General features: G+C 31.7%; 1 protein-coding gene across 4 annotated transcripts in view; it reads left to right on the top strand.

Moving 5' to 3' along the window:
- The window catches only part of HGF (hepatocyte growth factor), a 74,987-nt gene that overhangs the window by 47,431 nt on the left and 15,071 nt on the right, over positions 1-12,485 (top strand). For all 4 annotated transcript variants that reach the window (XM_046670603.1, XM_046670604.1, XM_046670605.1 and 1 more), the window contains exons 10-11: positions 6,660-6,762; positions 10,114-10,247. In XM_046670603.1, the coding sequence (XP_046526559.1) occupies positions 6,660-6,762; positions 10,114-10,247 (237 nt within the window). The remainder of the gene's footprint in view (positions 1-6,659; positions 6,763-10,113; positions 10,248-12,485) is intronic.

The following is a 12,485-nucleotide window of genomic DNA, read 5'->3' as shown; positions in this document are numbered from 1 at the left end:
AAATAATTTGTCAAAGATTAATAATAATGTTGGGCTCTGGGCATTCATTGGTATATAATGAAATGGGAGTTATGATTTTTAAATAATCATAATCTTTCACATAAATTTAATTATGATGGTCATGGTCATGGTCAGTCCTAAATTATCCTAAAAAGTCCAAGCCAAATTTAAAGCTCCATTTCGTAGATTTATTGCCTTATACATACTTCTTCCATCCTTTAACTTTTTCCTTAGTGACATTTTTCATGAGCGACTCTGAAAACAGTTGTAGAGAGAAGAGGGGATGAGTCCCTTTTCAGTCACTTTCACTGTTCTCTGGCAGATTTTAAAGGTCAGTTGGAAATAAAGTTGAAATCAATGATTAAGGGAGGTTTGGTACCAGCTGCATCTTCTTTGTCTTGTTCACTGAAACAATTACTGATAATTTGTGAGTGATAAAAGCAAATGAGAACAATTGTTTTATAAACTTCTGGTGTGTATTAAGATGCTTTTATTTATAGTCATGTGCTGCATAAAGACATTTCAGTCAAGGATGGACCGCATAAATGACCTTGGTCTGATAAGATCAGCATCATATAGCCAAGGTGTGGTGTAGGCTATGGCATCTGGATTTGTGTAAGTGCATTCTACGATGTTCACACAACAATGAAATCACCTAACAATGCATTTCTCAGAACGTATTCCCATTGTTAAATGACACATGACTGTACATAATTATAAAAATATAATTATCAAGGGAGGAATAACCACTGAAACAGGAAAATTAGAAAACATAAGAGATTATTTTATACAACCTCACGTAAAAAATTTTGAAAATGAAATGGATGATTTACTAGGAAAATTCAAGTTATTTGAATTGATCCTGGTAAAGAAAAAAACCTTAACTAGAATAATTCCTATAGAATAAATATAGAAATTTGTTAATGAACTATTCCACCAAAAATATATCACGCTTAGATGCATTCACAGACCAGATAATCTCACTCCTACCTAAATTGCTCTGTAGCTTAACAAATACAACAAAATTTTAAATTATTTTTATGATGGAATTGTAATATTGATACCTAAACATGATAAAGATAGCACAGAAAAAGAATGAGATAGATTTATCTCATTTGTGAATATTAATATACAAATCCTACATGAAATTTGAATGAACAGTCTAATAAAGAAATTAGGAAAATAATACATAATGATTGGGTAGAGTTTAGACAAAAAAGTTTCAGAATTAGAAACCCATTAACATAATTCATCTAAGATCTTAGAAAAACAATCATATAATAAATCTCGACAGATTTTGAAATTCTTGTGACAACGTTCACCTATTCCCCACAAAAGTACTCAAATAAGAATTTATAGAATATATAGACACACATATCCATATATCTATATCTGTATAGAGAGACTTCCTTAACATATATATTCACACTTTAACACATACATATATAGACACACACACACACGCCCCCCACAGATGTTGTGTGTGTAAATATATATATATATACACATACATATACATATACATACATATATATACATACATATATATATCTGTGTGTGTATGTATCTCTGTCATAAAACCACCACTAACTTAATGGGGAAACATTAGAGGCATTCTTATTAAGGTCAGAAAGAAAATAAGAATGCCTACTATCTTCTTTACTACTTAACATTGTGAATATATTTTATTTTACATTTTATTTCTCTTTAACATTGTATTGGAGATAGTATTCTATACAATTAGATAAAAAGGCATATTGGTTGGGTAAAAAAGCAAAAGGTCTCTTTTTATGCAAATGATACAGTAGTAATATACTTGAAAGACTGAATTCAAATAATAAAAAAATTCACTAAGGTAGCAGAATATACAATTAATATACACATATCAGTGGCATTCGTATATGGGTTAGAAGATCTAATTAAAGAGAAAAGTGCATCTATAATAGCAATAAAACTGGTGGAAACTTAGAATTAACTAGAAAGAAATGTGCAAAATCTATGTGATAAAAATTTTAAATAACTCCTGAAAGCCACAAAAGTGTACTTTAACATGTAGAAAAACATCCCTTGTTCTTGATATGAGAACTCAACATCATAAATACATCAATTATACATAAGCTAATTTATATATTTAATGTGATATTAATAAATAGGTCAACAAGTCTTTTTTTGATATCAAACAAATTGATTCTGAAGTTCTCCTGGAAGAATAAAATGTAAGTATACTAAAGAAAATCTTGAAAAGGACTCAGAACACTGAGTCCAGAGATGGACTGCTTACTGAAATTTATTACATTAAAAATGTGGTGCTATATATCACTGGGTGACAAAGGAACTTTTAAAATATAATAATGGATAAACAAGATAATCATTTGGATAAACGATAAAATTAATTCCAGGTCTCATACCATTCCAGAATATAAACTCCAAATGGATAAGAGATCTCAACATAAAAAAGGAAACCACATAGATACTAGAAGTAAACTTGGAAGAATGCCTGTGTAACTTAGATGTGGCAAAATGCTTTCTAATTAACACTCAAAATCTAGAGGTAATAAAAGAAAAAAAATTATAAACCACTTCAAAAACTTACCTTGGCAAAAAAATTAAACAAACTCACTATATTTAAATTCAAAAGACAAATGAAAAATTGGGAAATAAGCTTTGAAATGCATATGACAAATAAAGAGAAAATATTTTTAATATATAGAAACTCTGAAATTGAAAAATAAAAGACCAAAAAAATTAAAGAATGGACAAAATACACGAAGAGGAAGATATCTAAAAAAAAAAAGGATGTAAAAGTTCTCTTAACCACATGAAATTATGCTTCAATTCACACATAATAAGAGAAAAGTAAAATCTAAGTATTGAGATGTCTCACAATATGAGACCTACATTTGTCACATATACATTTGCAAAAATTCAGCAGCTTGACAACACCACCTTTTGGCAAAGCCGTATGAGGAAAGGAACTCTCACATATTGCCCTTACGAGTGCAACAGAATTTTACAATAATTAATAAAATTCCATAGGCATTCACCTTTTGGCCCAACAATTTACTACCTGAATATACAGCTCTAACAATATGCAAAAACACATGCATGGGTTTTTTATTGCAGCATTTTGTGTGATAGTAAAACAAGCCAAATGTATTCTGGCACAGACACACAATTGAATACTATGAATTTGCAAAAAGAATAATAAAACTCTCCATGAACTAATGTGGAGTGATTTTCAGGTATATTATTAATTAAAAAAAAGCGAGTTACTAAAGTACGTATTTGGTATTCCATTAGTAATGAATAAAGAGATTTACTACGAGTAAAAAAGAATGGGATACAATAATACAAATATAGACCATATATACAAACTATTTGCATATTTGTATTATATATTTGTGTGTGTGTGTGTGTATATATACACATATGGGCTTAGTTTTGCTAAAAATAAAGAGAAGAGAACACACAGAAGCCATAAACAGGAAACTAATTAAATCAGTTACCTGTAATGGTGGATAGTGGGTACAAATATAAACACGGAGGCAGAAGGGAAAATGAGAATTCTCTGAGTACACGTTTTCATATAGTTTTGACCATTAACTGATATTAATATTTTAAATATTCAAAAAGTAACCTCAAAAATAATAGAAGGAAACATAGAAATGTGCCTGCCTATCTGTATATCAAATGGATACCATTACTACAGAGACGGAAAAAAAAAAATCCAGATAACTTTTGGGCACAATTTTCTGACTGCATGTAACCTCATTAGGTATATGTAAAGTGAAATAACTGTAAACACATTTCAAACTTTAAAGTGTACGTTTGTTGTTAGTATTAGGATGTAGCAGCTTTGAAATTATTTCATGTGCATTGTAGAATTAAGAAAATGAGCAAACATATTGCTGTTACCCAGAATCAGAGTTCTCACTGTGGGAGAAAGGAAATACACAAATGAAATGGAGGAAAGGAAGAACTCTGCGGTGGTGGATTGGAGTTAGAGGAATCAATGGTTACTCTGAAAACACACACACACAGACACACACACACAAACATTGCCCAGTTCTATCAAATGAAAAAGACTGGAAACGATGGTACCAAATAGCAATGAGCCCCCTGGCACCCACTTCTATCTGCTACTGACTTTTTATCGCTAAAATAAATAAGGGCTCCTTGGAGAAATTGATGGTTCCAGGCCTGGGACAAGAAAAATACAAGATGAAGCTGGAATATTTTTTGCCAGCAAGTTAAGAAGCGCTCAGAAACTCTTGTCGCCCCGTTAAAAACCCATAACCCAAATCTATTCATGAGAAAAACATCAGACAAACTCAATTGGTGGACATTTTACAGAATACTTAACCAATTCTCAAAACTGTCGAGGTCATCAAAACAGAAAGTCTGAGAAACTGTCACATCTGGAAGAGCCTTAGAAGACATGACAACTAAATGTAATATGGTATCGTGTGGGATCCCAGAACACACATAGAAAAGGTACTAGGTAAAAACTAAGAATATGTAAACAAAATATGGTCTTCAGTTAATAATAATGCATCCGTATGGTTCAATAGTTGTGAAAAATCTATAAGACTAATGTAAGATGCTAGAAGTAGGGGAAATTGTGTGTTGGTAATCTGTACCAATTTACAACTTTTCTGTAAATTAAAAACTATTCTAAAATAAAAAGTTTACTGGGGGAAAAAAGCTAGCTCATAGCCCATATTCAAATAAAAGGTGGTAGTGGTGAGGATGATCTCTTTCTCCAACACAGAAAACATAGATGTAAAAAATGAAGATGTATAAAAAAGCAGTACCAATAAGCTGCATTGCACAATTGCTTTCTTCAGTAAGAGCCTATCTAAAGAAATTAGTACCTAACAGTTTAATCTTTCCTAATACAAAAAAAAAAAAAAAGTACTGGTAGAGGAAAATGTTTTATTTGGTATATTCTGCATAGGTTCAAGTATTAGATTTTGCAAGTGTATGATTTCTGAAAAAAAATTTATTGTATACGGTAATGACTGCTATATTATTTGTATCAAATCCTATCCTATTTTAGTTTTTATATTTAAGCTTAAATTTCTTATAGTGTTATTGCAAAATGTGATCCATGGATACAAAAACATAACTATTGGATATACTTATTTTACTTCTTTTTCACTATGTTAACTGATTCCTGAACAAATTGTTACTCCTTTAAAATTTTTATTGGGACTTGTACCTATTATTTATTATAACCACGTAGCATATTTAAAACCAATGATAATATACCATGGTTTACCAAGTTTAAAACAGAGAATAATCTTAATGTTAATGTACATTGGTAGATAATATTTTATAGTCAAATCGGGTTTTATTCATTTAAAAATTAGGAATGTTTAATAGATAGTCACTTTTTAAATATGTGGTATTGTTTCAAGATATGGAATGGTGTTTCTTTTCAAATGTGGAACTACAACTTACATATTTGGAAGAACTTGACTTCTTTATGTGATTTTTAAAAGTTAGCTAATCTTCCTCAAAAAAAAATTAAAGACTATGGACACTTTTATCAATGTTTAATAGAATACAAATTGCCCAACTGAAAAAAAGTGGGACATGTCAAAAGACACAGGAGCCAGTTTAAAGTGGCTTCCATTGGTTAAATTTGGAATGATTTGAGCATCAAAATGAACAGGAATAGATTACATATAACGATGAATAAAAAGAGAATCCATGAGTCCATATTTATACTAGTACTGTTACTATTAGCACTGGTATTACTACTGCTACCACTGCTACCACTACTACTAGTAGCGATAATGCTTAAACGGAAGGAGTAAGGGAGAAGGAAAAACTGTCATTTACAGAAGAATGACAACTAATAAAGAAATCGAAAAATAACTATTTTAAAACCAGAATAGTAATAACTGATTCATGTACAATTAATCAAAGTATGGCTAAGCCATTTTGTGAAAATTTGTTTGGCAATAAGATGTTTACTTAGTCTCAAAGCCCCAACAATGTTTTTGTTGTCATTTATACAAAGAGAAGTTTTTGCTTTGTACCACTTAACCAAGTTATCAAACTCGCCACCAATAATGGAATAAACTGACGTCACGTGTCACATGATATAATGGTCTGAAGAGGGTAAAATGTCACCTATGCAATATTCCTGTCTTTAACTTGATTTTATTCATGAGAAAAATAATCAGATGAAATGAGATAGCATTTGCAAAACAGCTGGCTTGAGTGACTCAGAATGTGTGTCTCGTAAAAGACAAAAATCAGAACACGACAAACGTGATGGGTATATGAGTGTTCATTTTATCATTCCTGTGAATTTTCTGTGGAGTAAAATTTTTCAGAAGAAAATGTTGGGAAATATGTATGTCATTCTAAAAATTCTCATTTTTTTAGTGTCCCTAAGAGCCACTCATTTCATTTTTTCTTTGATTTTTTTTAAATTTGTAATTTGATGCATGAACTCTCACTTTAATGAAGAGGAAATTTGGCTAAAAATAAAAATACTTTAATCTGAGATATTTAAATCTCTTTTATTGGTACAGATTTCAGAGTGCTTGGTTTTAATTTTATGTTGATTTTCATGAATTCATATACTTGTAAAAAATTTTCATTCTATGCTTCATTAGTCTTCTTTCTACATGTTTTATGTTTAGACTGTTATCGTGGGAATGGCAAAAATTACATGGGCAATTTATCCAAAACACGATCGGGACTAACATGTTCAATGTGGGACAAGAACATGGAGGACTTACACAGGTGTGTACATTTCTTTCAATATGTATTATGTAGTGATAGCAGATAGGTATATTCAGATATGTACATTGCTATTTCTTTCTATTCTTTTATATATCATAGTAATCTAATAAAAACATTAGATTGAATATTCTGTACAAGTCAATTAACATTTTCTTTCTATTTAGCAAATTTTTAAATAAGCAATTCAATCCATCACATATTTATTGAGTGTTTACTATGTGTTCTGCTCTGTGATAGGTGCCATTGGGAACATTAACAAAAAGTAGGCATACATTTTGGCTCCACCTTTAAGGAGGATATGGTCATATTAAGAAAACAATTACATGAACTTGATAAGACAATGTAAAATTAAGTGGCAAATCTAGTTTTTCAAATAGTACATTATATGATTATGTTCTCATAATTAATGAATTATTTATAACAGTTCATGAAAAATCAGTGTGATCATTTTCATATATACACATACTTTACATATTCACTTAACTACTAAAAATTTAGAGAGAGATTTCCATTGTATAGCTTTATTTTGACACATAAAACTTTTCTATAATTAAATGCATATGTAACTCAAAATCCATATATTTCAGGGAATCAGATATTTTGGCATTGGATACATTTAGAGAAAAGAAGTTATCTTCCACTTTAGCAATATTGCTCATATGTTTGAAATTACAAAAGAAGTATGAGATATAGTTGTGACATAAAACAGATTTTTAATAAATACCCCAGAATATATGCACTAGAATAAAAGAAAAAAAATTAGTGTCATTTGATCAAATGCCTACAACATGGTTGCTTTACATGAGCTGTTACTTCATTGGACCGTCACAATCTTATAAAGATATTTCTGTATGTGTGAATAAGAATTTAAGGGATCAGAGACGTTTAGTCACTTTGCCTCCAGTCCTCCTTTAACTTTAAAGCTTTATCCTCTTCTAAAATATACTCACTAGTGGATGATATTGTTTCAATTAATTTGCTTCAATGCAAATAGTGATAGTTATAAAGCAGTGCTCTCTAACATAAAGATGCAATCACTCACATAAGCCACCCATGTACTTTTAAGTTTTTTAACAGCCACATTTAAAGAAGTAAAAATAAACAGGCAAAATTATTTTTAGTAATATATTTTTATTAATCCAACATATCTAAAGCTTTTTCATTTCAATACATATTATAAACATGAAAATTAATAAGATATTTTACATTTTTTCATATTAAATCTTCAAAATCGGGTGTATATTTACAATTATAGCACCTCTCGATTTGGACTAGCCACACACCAATTTCTCAGTAGCCCTATGTGGCTAGTAGCTACTGTATTAGACAATGTAGCTCTAGGGCTGCAAAGAAAAGCAGAATTCTTCCCTCATGTATCTCACACTCTGGAATAGCAGAAAACAGAAAATGCCAATACCATAATATAAAAACCATGAAAAATAGCATATTTTGTGCTATGGGAATGCAAAGAAGTGCAACCCAGACCTAGGCGGTCAAGAAGGCTTCCTAGAGGAAGGGGCACTGGCTGGGCATATGCGGTCAGTAGCAGCTGATCAGAGGAAGTGTAGGGAAAGAGTACATCAGGCAGAAGCAATAGCTTGTCCAAAAGCCCAGAGACTGAAGTGTTTAAAAGTCAGAAATAATTTTGGTAAGGTTGAAACATAGCGTAATTTGGTCAGTGTCCACAGAGAAGGAATTCTTCAGTGGCAAGACCATATAAAGCCCTGTAAGCTGTGTTAAGAAGTTTAGATTTTATCCCAAGCATTAAAGGGATTCATTAAGGCAGGAATTTGCATGATTAATATTAAATGCTGATTTCAACACTGATATTTTTGAAGGAATTTTTAGAAACCTCATGGATTGGCTCTAGCTCTCACAGACTTTGGAGATACAGTTGTACCAACTCTGCCTTCAGTGATTTCACATTGGAAATGGTAGTTTATGGTGGAAGCATTTACACCACAGAAATCAGCAAGGGTAACAAAGACTCACCCCAAGCACACCTCAAAATGCCAGTTGTTACCCTTTTACCAGCATATTGCTGGAAATATGTGACATATTTAACCAGGGGCCACAATGGTTATAACAGTTAATTCATTGAGTTTAGGTTTAACTTTTGGAAATAGTTAAAAGTCATTTGGAGACAATTTGCAGTAAATTGATGAATGATGAAGTTGAATGGCAGCATTTTGGTTTAAGAACAAACTGTGACCGAGTGAGGACGTAACGCAGCACGGTGGTTCCGAGCACTGACTCTGGAAAGAGCCATGTGTTTAAACTCCTGTTCTACTGCTTACAAGCCATGTGACCTTAGACAAAGTAATTGTCCTCTGTGAATTTCAGTTTCCTCAAATATAAAATAGCATAATCAAAAAGGCTGTCTCATTCGGCTGGTCTAAGATTTTAGTATACGCAAATCACATATAATAAAATCTGGCACATAGGACTACAGTGCCACATGTGTTTCCTGTCCAGAAAATGAACCTGAGTTTGCAAAGATACCTTAAGTTTCCATGTCCAAGCTCTTCTCAATTATTTTTAATGACACATTAATTAAATTTGAGTATGGTAGTAATTAATAATCCAAAACAAATTCAGTTAGATGTAAGTTTTCTTTGGCTTGCTCAGGTTAGCTTTGTGGAATTTAACTTCATTAATCTTCTTGAGGTAAATATAAATATTGAAGTTATATGAGAGGACACGGTATGAGTGGGCAAGAATAATGCACAGTATTTTTGCTTTTCTTTTGTAATAAATTTAGTTAAGATGTAGAATGAGAAAGACTGAAGTGTTACTCAGTTATTTGTCAAAAAATCGTATTTTGCAACTATATGACCAGTGAAATTTTAGAATTTAATTAATTAGCACATTATTATTAATTTTCAGTGTTTCTCTCTTTACTTTGTCATGGTGATGTTGCTAGTGATGATTCATATATTTCTAAAACATGAAAAAAATACTTTTGCAATAGCTTGTATTTTTTTATAACCTTGATCTCCTTTGTCATCTGCTCTTTTTTTGGCAATATGTCTCCATTTCTATGCACAGAGGTATTGTTACCTTGCCACTGTAATTATTAAAGTGAAGCAAAGCCACAAAATCTTTCATCATTTTGTCTATGCTAATTATGCAGCCCTGTCCCATAGTCTTGAGTTAGAGACCATGCTTCCAACCTGTAAGAACAACAACAAAATAAATCTCAAACAAAATAAGCCAAATTCACACCAAATAGAAACTTGTGTTGTATCTATAATGAAAATTATGTGCTAAGATTATATCTTCTTGGTGACCTTTTGTTCCTCTTAGACAAAATGAGCATCTTGTGATGTTCAGAGTTTGTTGCTTCTGCAGGCACATCTTCTGGGAACCAGACGCTAGTAAGCTGAATAAGAATTACTGCCGGAATCCTGATGATGATGCTCATGGTCCCTGGTGTTACACAGGGCATCCTCTCATTCCTTGGGATTATTGCCCTATTTCTCGTTGTAAGTACATTCAGTAATCTTTTTCAGGTGATATATTTTAAATATACTTTGTCTCCTCAAAGTGATACCTTAATCACAGATGGAAATAATATAGCAGGGCTGGAGGTGATCCCAAAATGAAGATGCACTCCAGACAGCAACACATACACACACTTTTTTTCATCTCTCCTCTGGACAAGGAGACATTTTGCTGACCTTTTAAAGAAGGTTTTCCTCAATTAGAAAATTTTCATTTGGACCCCAGAAGCAAGCAATGGCCACGGTTCTAATATGGCTGGGCTAGAAAGACCCCGCTACCTGCAGTAACACCTGTTCAGCCTCTGAATGTAGCAGAGCTCTCAGCAAAGTCCTGGCCCACTAACAGACCCATGAACAGACCTGAGATAGTGGTGCTTCCATGTTATTCTCAGTTCTTTACCCCAAGACTAAGAAGCTTGGAGCATTTTATTCACTTCTCTAAGCCTAAGGTGATTTCATTAAAAGAGTATTAGGGTGTGAAGTAAAAGATATATGTAAAATATATACGTGTGATATACTTTATATAAAAGAACTCTTATATATCAAGAAGAAAAAGATGAGATAACTCAGGAGAATAATTAAGAAAATGAATCTTCAAGAATAAATATAACTAATAAACAAAAGCTATTAAAACGTAGTAAGAAAAAATAAAATTATAAAAGCATAAGAAACCATTTCCACCCATCAGGCTGAAAAATAAGAAAATGATTGTTAATCTCCAGTATTAGTGAGGGCCTGGGTAGTCAGGCTTTCTCAATTCTGTGCTACATTGTGAATTGGAAAGTCTGTCTGGAAGTCAGTTTGGGGAAATGTATGAGGATTTTTCAACTTTGGCACTACTGACATTTTGTGCTGGATAAATCTTTGTTGTGGGAGGCTGTCCTGTGCATCAGAAGATGTTTAGTAGTGTCCCTGACCTCTACCCACTAGATGTCAACAGCACCTACCCTCCCTTCAGTCACGACAATCAAAAGTATCTCCAGACATTGCCAAATATCCCCTGGGGGGGCAAAATCATCCCCATTGAGAACCATTGATGTAGAGCAATATATATGGAGACCGGAAAAGATCCTCAATGTTATTGAGTGAAAAAACCTCATTACAAAGCCATGTCAGCAGCAAGAGACTATTTTACTATACTATATATCTCATAGCTCTATGTTTACAGCAAACGTCTTTAAACATTATGTTACGCTACCTTCTTGTTAAAAAGGACACACTTTTAAAAAGGACAATAAGAATTTTAAGAATTATTTTCTTGTGAGACAAGCCAGTAGCAAACAACTTGAAAACAGCAGCAAAAATAACCACTTTAAAAAGAGAGATTAATTGAAGAAATGATTTTCTATTTTAAAATAATTTTAAATGATTTTAAATGTTTTAAAATTTTAAAATGTTTGCTTTAAAACCTGTAATACAAACATGTCTATATTTTTCCATAGTTTGTTAAATAAAGAGATAATTTCTCACTTTAAGTGAAAACACAAGTCATGTTTCATGAAATTTTAGCCTAAAAAGGCAAACTGGCAAACTCCTTAAATATGATGTTAATCAAGTATGTCTATAGTTAAGACTCGAAACTTCTCAACCTATTTTTAATAAAGAAATTCTCTGTAATAATATAACATCCTATATGTTTGCCAAGAAATAATATTTCATATTATTATATTTTATTTCATTGACTATAATCATAGCCTTTCAAATTAATTAGTATTTTCCTAATGTCCTAGTTTTTCTATGTTAGCGTACGTTTGCATACATCCTCAAAATGTTCTTCTACAGAAGATGCCTTTCAAGTTTTAACACTAAAACAAACAAGCAAATGTACCTCTCTGGCACAGACAAAAATTTTTAGTTGGTTAAATGATTATATTTTCTAACTATTAGTTTTACCTCACAGTACCTTTTGTAAAGTCTTTATGTTTAAGCATAATGGAGGCTAATAGAATATCGAATGATCTAGGAAGAAGCAAGAAAGTCAATGATCTGGCTTCTGAAACATGTTCTTTTGCTTACCCTACAGAATTCCAGATTTGTAAAAATCACAGAAGCTTAGTTTTAGCACATAGATAAAATTGAGAGTAAAATGCTTCTGTAGAATCTCAGGGAACTGTGATTTGGTTTATAAACTTAACTGACACAAGATCTAATAATTTAAAAGTTTTCAAAATATATTTTCAAACATTTTTAAACTAAAAGTTAGTAATGTGCTATTGAAAG

The sequence above is a fragment of the Equus quagga genome, chromosome 8 (genome assembly GCF_021613505.1).
Source record: "Equus quagga isolate Etosha38 chromosome 8, UCLA_HA_Equagga_1.0, whole genome shotgun sequence".
In the NCBI taxonomy this organism is placed as follows: Eukaryota; Metazoa; Chordata; class Mammalia; order Perissodactyla; family Equidae; genus Equus; species Equus quagga.
The sequence above is the reverse complement of the archived record's forward strand: the minus strand, read 5'-3'. Positions and strand labels throughout refer to the sequence as shown.